Source organism: Myotis nattereri (assembly GCF_964212035.1).
Source record: "Myotis nattereri genome assembly, chromosome: 2".
In the NCBI taxonomy this organism is placed as follows: Eukaryota; Metazoa; Chordata; class Mammalia; order Chiroptera; family Vespertilionidae; genus Myotis; species Myotis nattereri.
Genome location: NC_138076.1, coordinates 7,573,581 through 7,597,089, shown reverse-complemented (window position 1 = coordinate 7,597,089; position 23,509 = coordinate 7,573,581). Strand labels below are relative to the sequence as shown.

The 23,509-nt window shown below is 42.6% G+C and overlaps 1 protein-coding gene across 1 annotated transcript in view; it reads right to left on the bottom strand.

Moving 5' to 3' along the window:
- TRAPPC11 (trafficking protein particle complex subunit 11) overlaps positions 1–23,377 on the bottom strand; it is a 32,218-nt gene extending 8,841 nt beyond the window's left edge. The window contains exons 1-23 of the mRNA XM_081082981.1: positions 23,213–23,377; positions 21,392–21,616; positions 20,458–20,627; positions 19,551–19,621; positions 17,969–18,083; positions 16,806–16,905; positions 16,121–16,194; positions 13,614–13,710; positions 12,463–12,596; positions 11,344–11,491; positions 10,531–10,624; positions 9,783–9,862; positions 9,607–9,685; positions 9,471–9,525; positions 9,008–9,153; positions 8,532–8,593; positions 8,283–8,415; positions 7,583–7,713; positions 4,527–4,682; positions 2,397–2,584; positions 2,149–2,297; positions 1,881–2,002; positions 1,139–1,258 (exon numbers count right to left, since the gene is read on the bottom strand). Coding sequence (XP_080939107.1) covers positions 1,139–1,258; positions 1,881–2,002; positions 2,149–2,297; positions 2,397–2,584; positions 4,527–4,682; positions 7,583–7,713; positions 8,283–8,415; positions 8,532–8,593; positions 9,008–9,153; positions 9,471–9,525; positions 9,607–9,685; positions 9,783–9,862; positions 10,531–10,624; positions 11,344–11,491; positions 12,463–12,596; positions 13,614–13,710; positions 16,121–16,194; positions 16,806–16,905; positions 17,969–18,083; positions 19,551–19,621; positions 20,458–20,627; positions 21,392–21,595 — 2,628 coding nt within the window. The 5' untranslated portion in view covers positions 21,596–21,616; positions 23,213–23,377. The remainder of the gene's footprint in view (positions 1–1,138; positions 1,259–1,880; positions 2,003–2,148; positions 2,298–2,396; positions 2,585–4,526; positions 4,683–7,582; positions 7,714–8,282; positions 8,416–8,531; positions 8,594–9,007; positions 9,154–9,470; positions 9,526–9,606; positions 9,686–9,782; positions 9,863–10,530; positions 10,625–11,343; positions 11,492–12,462; positions 12,597–13,613; positions 13,711–16,120; positions 16,195–16,805; positions 16,906–17,968; positions 18,084–19,550; positions 19,622–20,457; positions 20,628–21,391; positions 21,617–23,212) is intronic.
- Between the last annotated feature and the right edge of the window lie 132 nt (positions 23,378–23,509).

Below are 23,509 nucleotides of genomic sequence, written 5' to 3'. Positions count from 1 at the left end.
CGAGGTACGTGCCTTTAACCGGAATTGAAGCCGGGACCCCCGAGCTCAGTCGGTGTGGCTCAGTGGTTGAGCGTCAACCTATGAACCAGGTCACGGTTCGATTCCCAGTCAGGGCACATTCCCCGGGTTGCAGGCTCAGTCCCCAGTGGGGGTTGTGCAGGAGGCAGCCGATCAATGATTCTCTCTCATCACTGATGTTTCTATCTCTCTCTCCCTCTCCCTTCCTCTCTGAAATCAATTTTTAAAAAAGATTTTTTTTTTTAAAGAAAGAAATCGGGACCCTTCAGTCTGCAGGCCGACGTTCTATCCACTGAGCAAACCAGCCAGGGCTGGATGAAACTTTTAACAGTATATTCCATGCCTTCCTCCTCCCACTTGGGAAATACTCCTGATTTCCTTGGGATGGTTTTGCTTCCCAGTAACTTATAAAGAGCCCACTGCCCAGACTCTGCAGTGACTGAACGACAAATCCCCAGGTAACTAGGCCAACTGCCCTGCTGAGCCGAGAACCCAATTTCTAGAAAACGCTGAGACAACAAGGCTGCCAGGAGTAAGATACTAAATACTATAGTTTTCCACTAATAGATGTAAGCATTACATAAGATAAGGTTAAATCTATATAGAAACATGCCCCCCGCCCCCAGCTCTATAAACAGAAAGCAGACCACTAAGAATTCCATCAGAGTCGACAGCAGCTGCCTGAGCCGTGAACTCTGACAGCTTCCCTGCTGTCACTCTCCTCGGTGCGCACTTACCACACCGACTTTCCTAAGAACCTATTTTAACAGAAAAATACCTCATAAGGGAAACCTCCCTTCCTCCAAAACCTCCTACACCAGCCAACTCACCGCTTTTATCTAATGTGTGACTTTGTAAATAGCAGACAGGTGTAAGCTCTCAAGATTTGTGTGCATGAGTGCTCAAACCTTTTGATTCTCTACGTGAAAAGCCATGCCTGCCAATTTTCTAATGTCTGAGCAATGAATGCCTTATTGTACTGTTTATGATCAATGTAAGTGAGAAAAAAAAATCAACCGATGTTAATGAAAATCTGAAACAGACTATGAGCACCTGCTTTTCGACAAGTAAATGAAACAATATGACGCCTCCTGCAGGAGCCACGAAAAACAATAAATACCTTGTGACACTTGCAGACGATTTCTCTGTCTTCAATAGTGGTAGTGATCAGGTAAGACACATACACGAGGAACATTCTGGAACCCACTGTGCCACAGCGGATGTATAATGTTTTTTCCAGCTGCAGCAAAATAAAAGTACTTTAACGTAATTACTATTACAGCTTTCCATCTGATATATAGGGTGTCCCCCAAAATGTAGACACACACTTTGAATAATTATAAAGACAGTGTTTATTTAAAATACATTTTGAAATTGAGCTATCAGCTGTTAAAGTGTGCATACATTTATGGGGGAAACCCTGTATATTCGGGGATAATGTCCCCACCTTTTATCCTTTACTGTAGCAACTGGTTAAATGCTGGAACACTTTCTACAGGCTGTTCCTGCACAGGGTTCAGAGTGGGATCATGATTACTCCATCTTTTTACCATCATGCCCAGCTCTTCAAGAAATCTGTGTTTGGTTTGGAATCAAAAGTTGACTGAAAAATTATTTCACTAAGTTACACACACAGTGTTATTTAATTATTTATCAGGCAACTAAATCTCTGTATTAAGGTCATTTGTTCTAAAATCCCTCGTGCAAAACCTGAAGACATTTACACATTTGTGTAAATTGGCATAAAACAGGCATAAGTGACGTCACGTTTCTTGTCTCAGGGAATGCTACGAAGTGCTCGAAGACTCACTCCATTTAAACTACAAGCTAGCAGCCTTTCTCCCGGCACCGTCCCCAATCACCTGCTCCCCGGGACGCAGGTCCTCCACGGGAATGTCGGTGAGCAAGGCCGGGCAGGACTCATCGCACGGCTCTGTCCCGTGAAGCGTCACCTGAGTTTTCTGAGTTAGATTGGCATCCTGTCCTAAAAGGGTTAACATTGTTTTAGAATCCGGAGAATTCAAAGCTTATCCTCACAGTCTACACTGCACCCAGTGCACTGCGTCATGGCCATTTTAAGCAGACCTCCTAGAGCCCACACCACGGACCAGACTGAAAAGGCATGCGTACCGGGTTTCAAACCGGCAGTGAGCTTCACGTCTCGGATCCGGGTCTTCTCGTGGGACTGAACGGTCACAACCAAACAGTACATCTCGTTCGTCAGGGCAGGAGGGTCGTGCCGCAGGCGCACCGAGATGCTTGGAACTCTGGAGATGACCCTGTGGGGAAACCGCAGCTGAGGAACCGGTCGCTTTAGAGACAAACGAGCCTCACAGGGACTCGACACGCAAGGCGCCCACCTGGCAAGCCCGACTCACATGGTGCTGGCCTGGACCAGGACGCTGTCCCAGTGCACCTCGTCGTCGGGGAGCTTGGGCCGTCGTTTGAAAGAGCGCGAGGCCTGGAGGGCTTCCTGGGTGGAAGCGGCGTCTCCGCCTCCGCCCTGCCAGTTTAAAACCACGCACCTTCCCGCCTCGTGGCCCAGCACCAGGTCCACGGAGGTGATCTGAAAGGAAGAGGCCTGTCAGCAGGGCCAGCTCATTCTTGTTCGCCACCACCCCCCTCCACAAACGCGATCGGAGGCTGCTGGCCTGTGGAGTCCATGCAGAAACCCAGGTGCGAGAGACGTCAGACTCCCGCTGCCCTGGCCGGGCGGCTCCGCTGGCCGGAGTGTCGTCCCGCACACCAGGAGGGGCACACACCTAGGTTGCAGGTTTGATCCCATGGTCCGGGTGCAACCAAACTGATGGATGTTTCTCCCGCTCCTCCTCCCTCCCCCTCCTCTCAGTAAAATCAATTAAAAAGGCAACAACAGAGAAACTTGCTGTTAGAGTCTTACCCTGGCCATTGATGAGCTGGGACCCTGGCTAACACTAGGTTTAAAATTCTTTGCCTTTAAACAGAGAATAACTTGACTTTTTAGCTAAGACACTGACTGCTATGGTTTTAGCACCTAGCATAGTGCCTGACATAACAGGTGCTCAATCAGTGGTTGCTGAGTGAAATAAATGAATGTTTTTGATAACCATTAATATATTCATAACCTAACTCCACACATTTTTCCTGAAGACATCTCTGGTATTAGCAATGAAATTCTTTACTAATTGAACAAATGCTCCTTTCAACTAAATCCACCAACAAATGTATTCAAAATAATATCATTACGATTTACGTCTAATAGGTTTCCTTAGGTACCTTGTAAAAAATAAGTAATTAGGGATTTAGTCAAAATCATGAAGATTTCTTTTAAATGAATATACAAAATCTCTGGATATTGGGTAATAATAAATTCAAAAGACTCACAGAAATTGTTATCGGAGTACTGGTAGTATAGTCTAAAGTTTCCATCTTAGAAAGGGTTCCAAGTTGACATTAGCCGACGGTTCTCAGTCAAACCATGGAAAGCATGCGCTTAATAAGTGCTTACTGCATACGAATAACTGTTCCAAGCAATTTACATTAGCTAACTCATTTCATGCCCACGAAACACTAAGAGGTAGGTCCTATTATTAGCCCCATTTTACAGATGAATAAACTGAGACACAAAGAAGTCAAGGAACTGCCCAAGGTCACAAGCTAATATGCTGGAGAGTTGAAATTTAAACCCACTTAGTTTGGCTTCAGAGTTTATGCTCAATAAAACATTACTTTCATTGTATATGCCTGAAAGGCATTTTAATTATCTATATTTTTGTTTTATTGCTTAAAGTATTACAAAGAGTATTACATATGTCTCTTTCCCCCCACCCCCCTTGACAATCCCCCAGCTTCCCCTACCCCCCAGTGTCTTATGTCCATTGGTTATGCTTATATGCATGCATACAAGTCCTTCGGTTGATCTCTTACCTGCCCCCCTCCTACCCTCCAACCCCCGCAGCCTTCTGGCTGTAGTTTGACAGTCTGTTCGAGGCTGCTCTGCCTCTGTATCTATTTTTGTTCATCAGTTTATAATGGCCTTATTATCCATAAATGAGATCATGTGGTATTTTTCTATATTAAATGAATCCTTTTATATATATATATATATATATATATATATATACACATATATATATATCTTCCTTTTTTACCTTTAAAATACACAATCAGCAATGTTTAAACATCAAAATGACTGAATTGTCACATCATACAAAATACAATTGCTATATTATATGTTTTGTTTATAATTCCTTAGGGGATTATGCCAACATTAAAAAATAAGGTTGGTCTTATGTACTAACAGGAAATGACGTCTAACATACGCTATGAAGTAAAAAAGCCAACCACTGACTACACAGTGTATTCTCAGTGAAAGGGAACCCCAAGCCATTATGAATGGTTTCCCTGGCAAGTCCAAGTGGCAGGCTTTCTCACTTACTTAATAAACATCTGTATCACTTGAATTTTCTGTGGCACACACATATACTTGTATCATTTAAAATCTCTCTTAAATAAATTTCACAACTAACCTCAATTTTCTTTCCCACATCTTCAGTTTTTGCAACAAATTTAAACACAAACTTCCTCGTTTTTCCAGGAACTAAGCACATCTTCCCCTGAGTCAGGTTTTCTAAAACTTCGCTTGCTTTGGACGCTTCCTGGATCACACAGAACTGGTTGTATTCCTGAAAAAGAGGTCAGCAAGAGCCGCAGTGTATGACGTCAACATCATGCTTTGCTTACACTGAACACGCGTGAGCTGGCGCTTGTAAGGCTGCCTCCACTGAGCGGTGCCTCAGGAAGGGCTGCCAGCGGAAGGAAGGTTTTATGCAAAGCAGGCGCGTCTCCGCACCGGCTCAGGCTGCAGTGTCCGTGCTGGGCCTTCAGCTCTCCTTTCCCCGTGCGCTCACTGCGCTGCAGTCTCCTGTCTTCCCGCTTGCACCTCTGTGCCATTTCCCACAGACGCTTCCAATTCTGTCCTGTTTCCCCAGCCAGAAGCTCACATCCACACCTGCCTCGGGGTAGTCCCACACGACCCAGATTCAGCACCCAGCTGCGCGCCCACCTGCCTTCGCACAGCGGCTCCTCTTCCAGATGCGCCAACGCAGACACGTCCTGGATAAGCCCATGGACGCACCACTCCCACCCAGTCCTCAGATAGCGAGAGCGCCCAGGAGCTGCCTGCACCGCAGCAGGTGGAGTATCTTCTCAGAAAACTCCCACAGGTTATGCTGTTACTTTCCCGAATGTTCATTTCTAGTCCACGCTTATGAAATCTAAGAACGAGCCATCACTTTTCCTTGATTTGTATCTTGAATTTCAAATAACACATGTTCAGAATATAATCTAACTCTAAAACTAACTGCTTTACATTTTAATATTTTTACTAGTTTTTCATTACAGAAATAGTCTATGCTTGTTATTTAATAAAGGAAAGAAATAGGCTAGTAGGATAGGAGCAAAGGAAACTACAAGTCTCTACACTGACCCTAATTCCGGATTTAGAGTATTTCCTGGCGAGCAAGAGTTACCTGTCCTGTGGAGCTCACGTTCCAGAAAGGAAAACAGTCCTTACCGAACAATCAATCCCCCACAGCGAAGCCACACCTGTGACAAGCCCTGGGCAGGGCTGTGGAGCCTGGCGAGCTCAGGGGTCACGTGGTCAGGGAGGTGTCCCTGAGGGAGTGAGGCTTTAAGGGGCTACAACACCAGGAACTGAGCAGATACAGAGAGCAGGGAAGCCAGGCCAAGCAGGTGAGGCAGCACATGCAAATGCCCCATCCCGACAGTGCACCATCTCCCTACAGCTGGAATCTGTAACCATGGAAACAGGACTCACAGACACAGAGCGGAATGGTGGTTACCAAGGGGTGGGGCAAGTGGGGAGAAGCTGGTCAAAGAGCACTAACTTGGGACAGATGTAAGACTTTTAACTATAAGGATTAAAAAAAAGAGCACTAACTTCCAATTATTGACGGGTAAGTTCTCACGCACAGCGTGGTGACAATAATGAACAACACTGCACGCATCACGGAGAGGTGAGAGAGCAGGTCCTCAGTGTGCGCACCACACACACACACACACACACACACACACGGGGACTACGTGAGGTGATGTCGTAATACACGTGGGGACAAAAGCATCATGTTGTACACTTTGAAGTTACACAGTTTATATCCTATCTCAGTAAAGCTATAAAAATTAGCCGAACCGGTTTGGCTCAGTGGATAGAGCGTCGGCCTGCGGACTGGGGGGTCCCAGGTTCGATTCCAGTCAAGGGCATGTACCTTGGTTGCGGGCACATCCCCACTGGGAGGCGTGCAGGAGGCAGCTGGTCGATGTTTCTAACTTTCTATCCCTCTCTCCTCTTCTCTGTAAAAAATCAATAAAATATATTTTAAAAAAAAAAAAAGCTATAAAAATTAATTCATCAGAAAGTAAATAAAATGTTTTGGCTCTTTTTACAAAGGCCCTGCCCTTTACTCATCCTACCCCATTCTTTGTCCTCTGTCTACACTCAGGAACCCAGCCTTACTGAATGTCTTGTATCCTCACCTCCCACCACCAGCTCCTCTCCAATTCCTCACAGGAAGGGTCAGGTGCATCAGGGGAGGTGGCCTCTGCACCTGCCTTCAGAAAAGACCTCCAGTTGGTTTCCATAACATTTCTTCCCCTGTTTTGTTACTGGAATAAAATTTCTTAAAGCTTTTGCTTTAAAATTCTCCAACTTCTCAGGTTCACCATGATATCAAGAATATTGTCACTCTCAGTAAGTGCTTGCTGGTTAAAGGCTCCATATGCTTTCCAGGTGACCGAGGTAATTATCTACTAAGTGAGCTTATAACTGAAAGTTAGAACGTAACACAGCACTTGACTGGACACTATCGCACCACACAAGTGTTCACACGTGGGAAATACAGCGCAGTCCCCATTCTGCAGAGAAAAGCTGCTGAAAATGCGACTATTCAAGAAGGAGACAGTGTGAGCTCCGGGGAGGGACATGGAGGGGCACAGGTTTACATATTTACTCTTCATTTATATCTATCCCACCTCAATTTCTTCAACATCAAGCACATAATCCTATACAATAAAAGGCTAATATGCAACTGTCCCCTCGACCGGGAGTTCGACCAGGGGGCAGGGCTGGCCAGCCAACCTCCCATGTCCCCCCACCCCCGGCCAGCCCCACCCCCGATCCAGGCACCCGGCCGGACCCCACCCATGCACGAATTCATGCACTGGGCCTCTAGTAGTTTAATAATGAAAAACTAATATCAATGCTATATGCAGAGCAAATGATTTTGAAAATTATATTCATTCTGAATATATCTTATTTGGAATTCAAGTTACATATTACAAAAATATATAGACAAAAGTTCTTAGATTTCATAAGCATGGAGTGAAAAACAAAAATAGTAGGAAAATGTTAAATTTGAATTGCTGATATAGAAGTTGAGAAATACACACATTGTTTAATTTCCCACAAAGTCATTAAGACCTAAAGCTTGCTAAGCTCACTCCGTCTAACGTCACGGGAGCGGCAGTAAGATTCACACGTGGTGAGGCCCTGAGCAGGCACCATTACCTGGTTATTAAAGCTGACACAGAGCTTAGAGAACCTGATGGGATGCGGACAGTCAGCCTTCAGATAAATATCAAACTGCACAGGCACATCAACGTGGAAACTGGGGGCGTGAAACTTGGCTTTGCATTGCACTGGAAAGAAACAGAGGGACCGAGTCACACACCAGCACATCCGGGCCCTCACACACGGCTCTCCGATCCTCGCTCTGCGGGAAGGACGCACCCACATGCATGTTCTCACCGGCTGCTATGTGGGAAGTGCTTCGATGCACACAAAGGGAACTCACTTTTTAAAAACAAACCAAATTTAAGTAAACTACAGTTCCAAAACCAGCATTAATCTTAAAAACACCGTTGCTCCTGACATGTAACATAGTATTTTAAAGGAAAAAGAACCATTTTGTTGCTTTTAATTTATTCCAAAATACCTGCCCTAGACAGTAAAGCACATGTGTTTCAAATAAGACTCTTCAAATGTTTTTCAAATAACATCTGAACTACAACTGAACAAAGTAACCTTAAGACATAAACTATTAAAAATTTTGATCATCAATGGGGAAAAATAAATAAAATTAGTTTATTTATAAGATGACTATAGTTTGGAAATTCTTTGATTTCTATAATTATTATTCTGCACCTATTCATTGTGTAGAAATAAGGATACTTTCCCTGAAATAACACTGCAGATGATGGCTACCCACCAAATGGCACCAAGTGCTGCACCCCGACGGTGAACATGTTGCTGCCGGCCAGGGAGACCCGGTCCGCCCACAGCTTCTGGGCAGTTTTCACCGCGGCGCCGTCACAGTCAGGCTCAGGCTCAGGACTTTCGTTCTGCACAACACAGAGTTACACACTCGCTCAGCTGGTTACAGAACACACACATGCAGGATTCAGATCGAAGCGCACACAGCCTTGGAACTCGCTTTACAGGAAGAATTCCAACCTACCATTAAAACATTGATGAGGTTCTTCTCTATCCGAGATTTCTGGTCATCTTTCAGAGTTGAAGCTAATAGGAAGGAAGAGGAGAAAAAACCGGAACTGTAAGACAGGCAAGTCCGCCCACCGCCCCCCATGAGGGCACTAAAACGTCACAGAATGTCTCTGCTAAGCACGATTGCAGAAAACTGACGGACAGCTTTCTAAAGCCAACCCCCACACTTTATATACTTGCACTGAAGTCTATGTGAAAACTTACTTTCTGACAAGCCTTAGAGGCAAAAGAATTTTGTTTTTCTCAACTACAAGTCCCTCAGCTATTGTAAATTCCACAAAAGGTATGAATGCCTTCGCTTTGCAGTGACCTGCACACGGCAAAAGTACTACCGGATATTGGACATAATCATTCTTCCAATCTTAAGAAGCTTCGAGTTGCTGAATAATCTTAAAAATTCAGAATTTAACTGGAAGAACAGCAAGTTACCCCTTCCAAGGAGTTCTAGGGAATAAGTAATGTAATCTTTTAACTGGGCCATCAGGTAGGAACACTTGAGAGCTGTCGTCAATATCGACGTGAGCAGAGTCCACCAGCCTTCGGTCCGGTAATCACACATCACGTAGTCCAGCAACCTGGAAGATGATGGAAAGACAGGCTGAACAACTTCATAGGATGGGGGTGGGAAGAGTTCCGGGAGAAAATAAAGTGCCCAAACTTCAGAAAATCTTACTGAAATAGTTTAACAAGTATTCTCACATTTAGCTAAATCTGAAGCTCCCTAAGACTTTGAAAAGGATTGTATAGCAGATAGTAATTAAAAAAATATCACAGAAATGGAGTGTAAGAGAAGTAGAAATAAATAGGGAAATATTAAATCCTTCAGTACAAATTTCTAATTGTGCTGTAAAGTAATCATAATACTTGTAAAAATACAGTGAACATGACTCACTTCAAAGCTTTGGTGTAATCCTTTGCGTAGTAATATTCCTCTCCCATCTGGACCACTACAAAGGAAGAAAGATTTGATGTACATAATGTAAAAGCATTCCAACTTGATGAAACTGTGGCATGTTATGGATACATACTTAGATGACTTTTCATTCTCGGACACTTATACTTCTTAAACTGCGCAACAGCATTGCTTAGAAGAGTTATTATTATTTCCTGTTAGAAAAGATAAAGTGTGAGACGTCCTAACAAAAACAATCCCATGTTTTACTTGAATACGGTACAAAATAGTTGGCACTGGGGAAAAACTTACCGAGTGAACAACGTTTCTCTCCTTCAGCTGAATGGCAAGAATTCCCACCTTCTCTTTTTCAGGATCCGAAAGGTCAAAACCTGTATTAGGTAAGACCCAACCCATTTTAGAAAGCACATTGAACATAACTCCTCCACACGAAGAGGGGGTGTGCACACTCCTCGAATCCTTTCCTTCAATATAATGAATTTACAATTCTCAAACATTCTAGAACTTTAAAGATTGCCAGAGGCAGCTTTATTAGCATGGCGACTTCTCTGTGACCTCCGTTAGAGAGAACGTCACGGAGCTCAATATTCTTTGCCAGGTGGAATCAGCCACCTGAGGAGTAACACCAGCATCATTTTCTACACAGAATATTCTTCCTGGAGATGAAAGGAAATGATTTCTCAACACTTGCCACAGAAATTGCTCCAATTGAATTAAGTATGCATAAAACACAAAAAAAGATGCAGAGGGATTATTTTTAAGGTGATACAAATGCTGTTTTAAAATATCAAACAAACCATTAAAGTTAAGGCAACAGATGTCCAAATATCTTAATCCTATCCCATCTTTAATTTTAAATTATTCTCAGATGTAGTGATACAAACACTCTAAAAACTAAAAAACGAAAAATCTTTTGTAAAGTATTTTAAAAACACACATTTTCACCTCAACGTAATCTGCTCTGCCTAAAGCAGCCAAGAGAAAAATCATGAGAGCCACCTGCCCTCTGAGGCTGCGAGAAAGGGAGGGGAGTGCTTACTTAGTACGCCTTGCCGCCAGGGCCTCTGTCCGTAGAAGTCCAGAGCGCCTGTTTGTGTTTCCAAGGGGTCGGGACTGGGATACGTCACCGAAGCCTGCGGATGAAAACACGACCCGAGACAGGCGTCCATGTAACCCACCACAGCCAGCTCTCCCTCATCGGACAGAGGAAAAGTGTCCATAACACAAACACCAACACATTCAAATACAAAGTGGGACTGCTGATCATATTCACCTACCTTCTGAGAAGAAAACGGAACTCCAAGTGAAAATAAACTGACACCACTATATGAATGTAAATATATACACACACTTCCCACCATGTGCTTATTTTAAAGGTGCTTATGGGGAAACCGGTGTTTAAATACAATCATCCAAGAGAAAGGTAAAATGAAATGTCACGTTAAGAAACTATGCAATTAACAGTATGTCTCAGATTCTTGAGAGTCCTCCCTCGGGGAAACCTCGGGAAGAGAAAAGTCCAGAGGCATCCTCTCCGGTGGGTCAGAATGGTGCTCACGTCTGCGTGCCCTTCCGGCTCCGACAGCCGCGCGCACAGAAATGCAGCACTGGACTTGGTGTGGCACCGGCTGAGCTGTGGCTTTTATTTTAAAGTAATTTTCTCTTGTCTAAGTCACTAGCTTATTGACAATCATAAGTCAGTTCTTCAAAGAAAAACTGCTTCACAGGCGAAATGGAGCCGATTATATTCAAAGGCTCGGAAAAAATTGCCCACACCCATTAGTTTTATCTCTTTCAAGAGAAGAGGAACCAACTTCCCAAACGGCAGATGGCATGGGGGTCGGTAACTTACCTCAGGGCTGCAGAGGGTTTTTGCGAGCTGCTTCCGCTCCTGGGCGTAGTACGCTGCCTGCTGGTAATAGAAACCAGGATTCTGAGTTTGAATAGCTGTCAACCCTAACTTAATAGCTTCATCAAATAAATCTCCAAAGGCCTGGAATCTTAAAGAAAAAAAAATCAAAGAATAAACAAAGAATGAAAAGAAAAAGAAAAAGCTTACTTTTATAATTATTCATCCTGGAACCATAACCTCACCAGACTGGATTAAAATAGTGCTACTGATCAACTATAAGTAAGTGGGACTTCCTGCATAAACACTAATACACACTAATCAATTACAGGTAACAGATTTTGTATCTAAGTCCATTCTTCTGAGCTGCAACCCTTTATAATATCCTGCCAAACTAGATGCCAACATAATTGCCACCATCAAATACATCCGTGACTCTGGGAACTTCATTTTAGCAATTTTTAAACATGGGTCTCAAGTAGGAAGTTCCATGTCCGTAGAGATTTTGTTTTGTTCGCTGCTACATTCTCAGTACCTAGACACATGTTAGAAAGTCAATAGAGGCCCAGTGCACAACATTTGTGCCTGGGGGGAGGGGGGGGATGGGTCCCCTCGGCCCGGCCTGCGCCCTCTCACAGTTGGGGATCCCTTGGGGGATGTCTGACAGCCCAGGGAGTGGGCCTAAGCCAACAGTCAGACATCCCCCGAGGGGTCCTTAAAGCTGCCACGGAGGCGGGAGAGGCTCCTACCAACGCCATGTTCCCCAGCCATGAGCCCGGCTTCTGGCTGAGCGGCGGTCCCTTGTGGGAGCACACTGACCACCAGGGGGCAGCTCCTGCGTCTTTGTGCATCATAACGATAGGTGGTTCTGCCGTTCCGCTGATTTGCATATTACCCTTTTATTATATAGGATTACTAGAAACATACTTATGCAAGACCATTAAAAACCTACTTACTGATAAAACTCTGCTCAATTTAAATGAAAGTCCATGCCAATTCTAGCCCTCCATATCACACGTATTTTTTTAAATTGTTGACAGTATTACAGATGTCTTCCATTTCCCCCTCCCAAGTATTAAAAAAAAAAAAAAAGGCATCCTAAAAGTACAATTGAAAACATACTGTTTAGACATCCATGCAGCATGCTCAAAGGACAACTCCGCACTTCCGATTTTTTTCTTACACAAGTCGATGTGTTTTCGAAACTGAGCAATTGCATCCAATGGGGTGTTGTGCTGAAAACACAGCCTACAGATCTGCAAAATGTAAAATCAACCCCAAAAGAAAAAGAAAATCAAAGTCAAAGGCATATTCATTTAAAAATATGTAAACACTGAGACTAACCTTCAAGGACTATGGAGCTTCCTTCTCTGAAGTTCTTGGAGATAAAATCGATTTTCTCTATGACAATATAGATTTTCTCTATGCTAAAACCAGAGGCTATGCCCCTTTGATAAATGAATAAAATTACTCAGTATTATACTGAGTCTATTCTATACCTTAAAAAAAACCCTGGAGTTATCATTTATATTAGCCAGTCACTTATTTCTGGGTTTCCAATCTTTTCCTACTACAGGATGCAATAAATATCCTCATATGTATGATTTGCAAGTTAGCACACATGTCAGATAAATTTCCTGAAATGGAATTGCTAAGATCAAAGGCAACATCCACTTGAAATTTGTACAGTCATTGCAAATTATTCTCTATGGAAGTTGGACCAATTTACACTTACAGAAACGATGAATGAAAGTTGCCATCTGCCCTCACATCACCAGCCCAGCGCCAGCCATCTTTAAAATACTGGGTGTGGGAAGATTAACCAAAACAAACAGCGCTCACCTGCCTTCTGGGGGCATCTATTTCTACCACAGATAAACTTAAAATGCGTAAATAATATGAATAAAAGTTTCCACTACGGTGAACAGATACACCTTTCCTATGGCTGTGCATGAAACCAAGGAAGCCTTGTATGGTTCTAACATGTCAAACCTTTTAAAATTCAATACTACAGGCAGCTTTCTTCTCCCTCCTTCCTGCTCCCACTTAAACAGACAAAAGACCCCCTTAGGACTCTGACACCCATAAAACTCAAACCAGGCATTACAATTAGGCTGCTAAGCACCAGGTGTCCTTGAGATAAAGGACATGAAGGAGGTACATTACTAATCTAATACTTTTCAGAACAAGTAACTGATTTTGGTTTTTAAACTTTAAAAAGATAATGTGATACTTAAAAACAAATTTTCTTTATTTGGAATTAGAACTCTTACCTTGTAGTTTATAAATCCTGCCATGGTCTTAATTTCCAGAATATTCGTTTCATGGGCTCTCAATTCATGTACAAGATTATAGGCGGTCCGATAATTCCTAAGAAAAACATGAGGGAAGTGAGTAATTACGCTATAAATTAATTTTGAAAAGATTCCTAAGAACAAAATTATTAAAATAACAAAGAGAATGGAGAGTTGACATTTCTTAGCACTCAACAGCTCAACAACATATACATATTAAGCTCTGATTTCCTGAAAAGTGATATATGAATTAATAATGTGTGAGTCCTAGCTGATTTGGCTCAGTGACTAGAGCGTCTGCCTGCGGACTGAAGGGTCCCGGGTTCGATTCCAGTCAAGGGCACATGCCCAGGTTGTGGGCTTGATCTCCAGTAGGGGCGTGCAGCCAATCAATGATTCTCGCTCATCACTGATGTTTCTATCTCTTTGTCCCTCTCCCTTCCTCTCTGAAACCAATAAAATATATTTAATAATAATGTGTGAGAACCTTCAATGACTTTTCATTAAGAACAGTACCATCACGTACAATGAACAACATAAACTGATGAACAAAAACAGATCCAGAGACAAAGAAGCATCAATCAGACCGTCAAACCTCAGAGGGAAAGTAGGGGGAGGTGAGGGGGAAGGGGGAGAGATCAACCAAAGGACTTGTATGCATACATATAAGCCTAACCAGTGGACACAGACATCAGGGGGGTGAAGGCATGAGTAAGGGGATAGGGGGGCAATGGGGCAATAGGACACATGTATAATACCTTAATCAATAAAGAAAAAAAAAGAACAGTACCATCACATGCACTTTGCTCTGTCATTAACATCTGTCAATAACTGATAGGAAAAAAGTTGAAAAACTAAAGAAAACTGGAAAATTGTCCAGAATTACATTTAAAAATTAGTATTGTTGCCCAGCCAGTGTGGCTCAGTGGTTGAGCATTGACCTATGAACCAGGAGGTCACAGTGATCCTGATCAGGGCAAATGCCTGGGTCGTGGGGTCAATCCCCAGTAGGGGGCGTGCAGGAAGTAGCCAATCAATGATTCTCTCTTATCACTGATGTTTCTATCTCTCTCCCTCTCCCTTCCTCTCTGAAATCAATATTTGTTTTTAAATTAGCATTATTTAAAAATAAGTTATTTCTTAAAAGCATCACACAAACTTCTCAAGCAAATAGAAACTGTTCTAGGAAAGGTGTTATCAGGGCAGCACAGGTCAGTAGCGTTTAAACCCAAGTGTCTCTCCAAGTTAGGTGGGTATCACTGGTCTCGGGAGCAGGCTGGAGAGGGGAAATGTTCCAGGGCGGCTGGCGCTGAGGGAGAGCGCGGGGGACACAGGAGAGCCTGGCCGTAGGAGGCCTTCCCTGAACATGGACGGCCAGGAGGAAATCTCAGTCTTCTCCAAAGAAACTGCTCCTAACTGCACCAGGTGACACTTTTCTTCCCAGCAGTGCTTTTGGACAGAATTGGAATGGAAGGTTTTCAACTAATACCCTGGATTCAAAATACACTATAGTAAACTCAGCTCTAATTATCTGAATTTGTTGAGATTTAGAGAACAATTTGGTACTTAGCGCCTCAATAATCACACAAAAGAGGTATCTTCAATATTCCTCTGAAAAATAGACATGTTTTTATTTATTTCTCTATTTTTCTCCCTGTACACTTAGCCTGTCCTCAATTTGAGAATATACTGCTGTTTTTATCCCTCTGTTATACTGCCACTGCCAAAGCTAGAAAGAGATCATGTTTTATTAAATTGTGGCAAAGGAATGAAAGGCTTACCCTCTGCCAACACATCCCCAACTGCTCATGAAAGCGCTAAGCAGAGAATTGAATGAAAAATGATGCTATTGTCAGGCATTAAAAACTAAAAAACAACTTTAATTAAAATAAAATCATGCCCTCGCCAGTGTGGTTTGACTGGAGTGCTGTCCTGTATACCTAAAAGCTTGTGGGTTTGATTCCCAGTCAGGGCACAAACCCAGGTTGCAGGAGGCAACCAATCAATGTTTCTCCCTCTTTCTCTGCCTTCCTCTCTATAAAATCAATTAAAACACAAATATATAAACAAAATCATAGCTTAACTGAGTAAATGCACTATACAACTCAAATTCATAGTCTGATTTAGATAATGTTTATATGTATATTTAACTTTGGAAGAAAGCAGTCTTAACACAGCATTTTACTGAATATACAATAAGTAGAAAGTGGGAATATTTTAATATTGTTTCTTTAGTTCATGTCATTTAATGAAAGTAGACCAGAAAGCCTTATAACTATGAAATTTACTTACAATAACAGAATTTTTTTAAATCTAAAAATATAATATTCCACTCATATCTAGATAAACTAAGTACTATATACCTGAATCTAAATTAACATAAACATTTTAAAATTAGTTTGGTTGTGATTCAGAAGTTGCCATTAATATTGTATTATTAACATCAAGATAAGAAAAATTTAGTTTGACAACTGTTAGAAACTTACTTCAGTGCATTTTGTGTATCTTGTTTCAACTCACTGAAGAAAGCTATTTTAAACTGATGTCTAACAAATAAAAGCTGAAAAAAGAATAGAAAAAAACATCATTACACATATTCTCTTAAAAATATAAAATTTTTAATAATTTTTATTGAGACACAAAAGAAAATATTCAAAATCAAAGTTCAAAAATTATTCCAACAAATAAGTATAGTTAAGAAGGCTATAAAAGTCTACATTTAAGAACATTAAGGGCAAAGGATACAAAAACTAATTAGCTCTTAAATGCTTTAAAACGCCCTGGCCTGGTTAGAGCATCAGCCTGCAGACAGAAGGGTTACGGATTCGATTTTGGTAAAGGGCATGTACCTAGGTTGCAGGCTGGATCCCCAGCCCCAGTCGGGCACATTTGGGAGGCAAACAATCGATGTATCTCTCTCACATCGATGTTTCTCTCTGTCTCTCTCCTTCCATCCCTCCCTCCCTTCCACTCTCTCTAAAATCCAATGAAAAAAATATCCTCAGGTAAGGATTAACAAAATAAATAAGTAAATAAATAAATGCTTAAAAAAAACTTTAAAAGTACTGAAGCCCTTTAAAAACATCGAAGTATTAAAAACATTCACTATCTCCCTCAAATTAATCTGCTCTAGAATCTTTATTATTTCCTTCTTAAGGGAAAAACACATACCTGGTGTGTTGTTTTATTCAAAAATTCTTTATGAGATTTCACTCTTCTGATTTCTGTGTAGTAATAGGTCTGTGCATGTTCATAAAAGGCGTTTTCTAATCTATTAAAAAACAGAAAGTTGCTCTGTGAACTGGACAATGGTCACATAATTTGTGAGATAAGGCTCTATCTGCAGGCTAAGATATGATGGGACTCAGACCCTTTTCAAACATTATTTAAATACTAAAGGCCCGGTACATGAAAATTCATGCACTGGAGGGGGGTCCCTCAGCCCAGCCTGCCCCCTCTCAGAGTCCAGGAGCCCTCAGGGGTGGGAAGCGACCCGGCAATCAGGGGAAGGCGACGCCCCATCACACCTCTGCTGCTGCCACTGCCGGCAGCGCAGGCCTCAGGCGGCCCAGGTTATCTGAGCCTCAGGCTGGCCCTGGGTGGCTGGGGGGCTGAGGGGGCTGGGGGACTCTAGGAGCAGGCGCCTAGGGGCGGGCCTGGCCTTGCATCTGCCACCCTGGTGGGGCTGAGGACACTGGGTGCTGCCATCTTTGAGGGCAAGGCAGTCAATTAGCGTATTCCCTCCTTATTGGCTGTGGGCGCCTCCATCTTTGCGACAGTATGAGGGTCAATTAGCATATTCCCTCTTTATTAGATAGGACATACATAAACATTGAAAATGAAGTAAAACACGGGCCAGAAATAGAGACACTGTCATATAAAAGGAAAAATATGTCAGAAAAGGCCATATGGTAGTCACTGAGAAGTACAATTTAAAATATGGAAAAGTTTTTTAAATGAAGTTGACCTAGAGGTACATATGATGTCAATGAGGTGATGTTACATGGCAGTTCAGTATATGCTGTAAGATTATATTTATTTTTATAAAGAAAGACATTTTTAGGAAGGAAACAAGTCATTGCTAGTGGAATCACTTCTCAGCCTTTTGGTGAAGATCAAGTGTAGTAAGATGTTGACAGTGGTTATCCCAGGGAACTGGAGAAAGTTAAAGAGTTGACTAAGGGGATTTTACTTTTTATCTCATATCCTCAACACCATTTGAATTTTTTCCCCAAGAACATCTACTTTTTTTTTTTATAAATGGGTCTAAACCTCCAATTTCTCAATGCCTAATAAACAATCTAAAGAAAAATATTTCAAAGACCTTCATTTACCTTATAATATAACCCACAAGGTGGTCAGTGTGGGGCAGGACAAACAAAGATTTTCCTGAGAGTTCACACGCATTACATAAAGCTGCAGCCCTTTCTGAAGCCATAACATCCTCTCCTGTTGACACGGCCCACAAAGATAGAAAAAATAATTAATGCATTCTTCCCAATGAGCATTTCCCCAAACCTGAGCAATATAATCCTATATAATAAAAGCCTAATATGCTAAGTGTCTGGTCGTCCAGTCAGCCATTCAACCAATCAAAACGTAATATGCTAATGATACGGTAAGGCCACTCAACCGCTCGCTATGACGTGCACTGACCACCAGGGGGCAGTCAACCAATCACTATGATGTGCACTGACCATCAGGGGACAGACGCTCTGACCTGTAGGTTAGCTTGCTGCTGGGGTCCAGCCAATTGGGACTGAGTGAGATGGGCTGAACACACCCTGGAGCCCTCCTGCGGTCCCTCCCCAGCTGGCCAACCTCCCACATCCCTCGTCTGCCCAAATCGTGCAACGGTGGGGTCCCTTGGCCTAACCTGCACCCTCTCGCAATCCAGTGCATGAATTTCATGCACCAGGCCTCTAATTAAGAATAAAAACCCAAACCACTGTCACTATGCCAGTGGGATTCCTGGCACCCTTGAGAGCACTGCAGGTTCTTAGAAGTGACACAGTACATTATCTGTCAGGAAAATACTATGGAATTTTCTCCTGAGCCAAGATACACTAAGTTATGCCAACACAGAAGCCACATTACTATTTCAAAAACCGTAACTAAAACTGGAAGAAATAATTCATGAAAGTGGATTCAGGATGCTACAAGTTTCAACACCGAAACAAAAAATATTTTGGCCTCTCAGTACATTTGTGGCCAGACCAGGAATCAAACCTGTCATCTTTTCGGTGCATGGGACAATGCTCAAGCAACCAAGCCACTGTGGCTGGGCAAAACCTAGGCATTTTCTAATGAGAAATTAGAAATCTATTGTCCTGACCGGTTTGGCTCAGTGGATAGAGCGTCAGCCTGCGGACTGAAAGGTCCCAGGTTCGATTCCGGTCAAGGGCATGTACCTGGGTTGCGGGCACATCCCCAGTGGGAGGTGTGCAGGAGGCAGCTGATCGATGTTTCTCTCTCATCGATGTTTCTAACTCTCTATCCCTTTCCCTTCCTCTGTAAGAAATCAATAAAATATATTTTAAAAAATGTTTAAAAAAAAATACTATTGCATTTTTCTTGGCCCTATTGCAAATTAAGAAAAAAAATATTACACGAGGAATATAATTTTAAACAAATCTCAGATAAGTAAGTAAACAACGTTGTTTAAAAATCAAGTGCTAACTGTTTTGTCAATTGCTATATGCCTACATCAAGAGATAAGTGACAGGGAGCAGGACTTAAGAAGATCTGCACTCTTAAATATTCTTAAATTTTTACAATAAGCATTATGCATGTGTTACTAGTACACTACCTTTCCCATAACTGAATGCATAAAAGATTTCGACATTAACAATTATTCTTCTTGGTAATAAGAACTGGAGGCATAAAACAATTAATTCATTATTAACTTTTTGATACCTGGGGGCAACGGGGTTTTCTTCTGAATCAGAACCACTGCAACTTTTGTGTTTCTCCCTTGTAAACTCTGCCTGCAATGGAAAAATTATAACATTAAATAATTAAATTGTTTTTTAGAAATATACTAGTATTCAAGCTCAGATGGTGTCACTCAGTCGTTGAGCATCAATCAGCCCATGAACCAAGAGGTCATGGTTCAATTACAGGTCAGGACACATTCCCAGGTTGGAGCTCCATCCCCACTAGGGGGCGTGCAGGAGGCAGCCGACCAATGTTTCTCTCTCATCATTGATGTTTCTATCCCTCTCTCCCACTCTCCCTCTCTCTGAAATCAATAAAAACATATTTTAAATACATGTATGTATTCAAGACCTTACATAAAATACATTTGATAATTCAAAGAAATTTCAACTAAAAAATCTACAAGATTAGAGGAAATCTTCCCCTGCATACAAAGAAACATATGATTTCAACTTCAAAAATATAATCTCACATCAAGCTTTGAGTCCTTACAAAAGTATGTTTGAAAGTAAAAGTTTAATATGTACTTTTGTGTAAAAGTTATAATACAATATCCTTATAGTGATACATTACAGTAGTCATTCAAAAGAATTATTTTGAAACTGAGCTGGTGATACAGCAAAAGTATTATGAGGCTAACGAGCAAATTACAGTATCTTCAAAAAATAGAAATGCAAGAAAAAGCATTTGAAAAAGCACTCAGACCAATTCGTCTTCTAATTTCTTCATCCTGCTCAGCATTATTTAAGTTAATGTGAATGCTTCCTGTTTGGAACTGAACACGTTTCACTGGAGTTCAGCAATCCCCAAAGTGACCACTGCAGCCTAAACAGTGCCCAGTGGCCATCAACCTAACGGGCCGACCTGACGAGCGCGAAGACCAGACCTGACTATTTCCACTCTGGTGGCGCACTCGGACTGCTTTTCCTTCCACTGCGGCTCGTCCCAGTCCAGCTCGTAGAACACAACCACCAGGGCTGGCACCAGGTTCAGATGCTTGTTCATCCAGCCGGTCTTCAGGATCCCTTTCGGAATGTACCACTCGTAGGAAGTTCTCTGCAAATATTGGCAAAAGGTGAAGAGTTACTTGATGACAACAGCAGCGGAAACTGCCTGTTCTTGAGCCCCAGGCACTTTATGGGCATTTGACTCACTCAGTGTATACCCAAGCCATTGTTAACAAGATGAGGAAATCCCAGCTTACGGAGACCAAATAGCCAGAAAGTAGTAGAGATGGGATCTCAACCCCAGCGCTGTGACTAAAGCATGAACAAAACCAAGTGTTTCTAATGATATTAAGGCTCTCAAATACCCTGGAAGCAAACAGCCCTTTTCCAGGTAAATTTGACTTATATTCCTCACCATTTCAAGTGTCTGTTCTTGTAAAAGCTGCTCAAATAAACTATTATCTGAAATCCAACATAGCTTCATTTGTTGCAAGACATACTGCCAAGATGGCATTTCGCTTTACTTGTAAACTGTGAAGACCATGGGTCCTACAATACTGGTAATGACGAACGGGGAATGTGAAACCTTCCCAAATAGAGAGGCCTTTATGGAGATTTGGGGTTTTTTAAAAACAGATGAAAAAAGAAAAAACTAGGCTCACTGTATAAAAAAAAAAAAAAAACCCATTATTAAACACACCTGCAGTGTATTAGACTTGACAAAAACCAGGGTTTTCTCTACCCATCACTGTAACCATCCCTTTAATAAACTCAGGGGTTTTCAAGCTCAGACAGTAGGAACAACAAGGATATATGCACATACAGAGAGGGAGAGGGAGAAGGAAAGCCCCCATGCAATCATAACGCCGTTACCTTGGGTCTACATTTGGGATACTCGTGGTCCCCTGGGAGCACCTTGAAAGAAATTGGTACCCGATCCGCCCTCCGGTTGGCACAGAAAGCATCCCAGACGGCTCGGTGGACAGCATTATACACCACATCCAGGCCGGTGAGAGCGACAAAGGCCATCGGCCGACAGCATAACTCCACAGGGAAGTCCCACTGTGTGGGCCCCATGTTCAAGGCGTTCTGAAAGGCCTACAATACAAATGTTGACACATTCATTAGCTCATTTTTTAAAATCCCAAATCCATTTCTAATATGTGAATCGCCACCATTTAGAAAACATTACAAAAAGGCAAAAGACTCTGAAGTGTCTTCAAATACAAAAGAAATCAAAAGTTTTTTAAAACTTTGATTCCTAAATTGACCTATTGACATTTGGTAACTATTGGTACTGTATTTTTAAAAAATCTTTCATATTACAAAGGTAGTCAACTTTAAAACGAATCAGTATTTTCAGTAACATCTCAAAAATCCATACAGAACTTTGGAATGAGCAGAGCAAGAAAGCAGAATGCCATCAAATTAAAATAGGTCTCATGACCTACTTCAGCTATAAAGAAAAATTATTGACATAGATATACAAAAACTGTAATTATCTATAATTTCTCTAATTGCTAACATCTAATTTCTGAGTTCCTAAGATATTATTAAAATGATGTGCTAATTATCTCGTCGGTCCTCCGTATCTCGGGTACCACATCAGCAGATTCAATCAACCCTACTGTGTAGCCTACATGCATGTTCTAGCAGTCACACAAGAAAAGAGAAATAGGTGGAATTAATTTTAATGATATCCTATTTAACCGATATATCCAAAATAATACTTATCATTTCAACGTTAATATAAAAGTTGTTATCAAGATATTTTCCTTTTTTGTACCAAGTATTCAAAATCTGGTGTGTATTGTACACTCAAAGCACATCTCAATCTGGTCTAGTCTATTTCAAATGTTCAGTAGCCACATATGGCTACTATACTGGGCAGCGCAGCTCTAAATTATTGCAACTCTGTCCCAAATAATGAAAATTGTACCTGAAATTCTTGCACATTCTATCCTAACAGCATTGGCACTTGAAATGGGTCGTGCTTATTCTGCAGCAAAGGACTGGGATGGCAAAGGGCAGGTACAGAGGCCTATGAACCTCGATGACAGCCTCGCCTAGAGGAAGCCACGGGCGTGGACGGATGGACGGAGGCGCAGAAGTAGCAAGCGAACACCCTGGACGGGGACCACGTAGTGCAAGGGAATAATGTGGGAGCCGGCATGCACGATAACAGGGAAGACTCTCGGAAAGAATGATGACGCAATGCCAAGGAAGGCGACCTGCTCAAAGTGGAAGGTAAATGCATGTGGTCACTATTTTTTAATTAATGGAGGTTCAGGGTGCAGCACAAGGCGAATGAGGATAAGATTCAAAGAAGTCCAACTACAAAACGACCAAAATAGGAACGACAGTTTGAGGCTTGGATAATGGGGAGAGAAAAAAAAAAAAGCTGATGTTGAGGATGTGACCCAACAACTGCCTTAAGAAAAGGGACCGCCCCAGGATCGCGTACGTCAGGAAAGGCGGAGAAGCAATGCTGAGCCCTAAAAGCAGGTCTACCTTCCTCCCCAGCCCCCCTTAAACCCGGAGGCCCTAGAAACAGGTGCCCAGGGGCTAAACGAGGAACGCCAGCATTGCACCCGCTGACACCGCTGGAAAACGCAGGCCCTAACATCAGCCTTAGGAGCCAGCGCTCTCCCGCGGCGGTGTCGCCTGGCCCGCAGGTCTCCGGCCCGGACTCACCCAGGCCGCGTGCAAGCGGCCCACTGCAGCTGTGGCCGGTCGCCTCCAGCCGGGGAGGACGAGGGGAAGCGGGCAGGGGAGCCTGAGACCGCCAGGCCAGTTCCTGCAGCCGCCGCCTCACAGCCGGTTCCAGCGAGCAGGACGTCCCTCCGCCCACCTGCGCATGCACAGGAAGCGCTTTCTGGGCCTGAGTGACAGCGCTCTCCACCAATCGCTACCCGGGAACTTTACGCTGATCCACAAGACGTAGGGAAGGCGCTCCATTTCCTACAGGTGCTGGAGCTGGGCGGAGCGAGG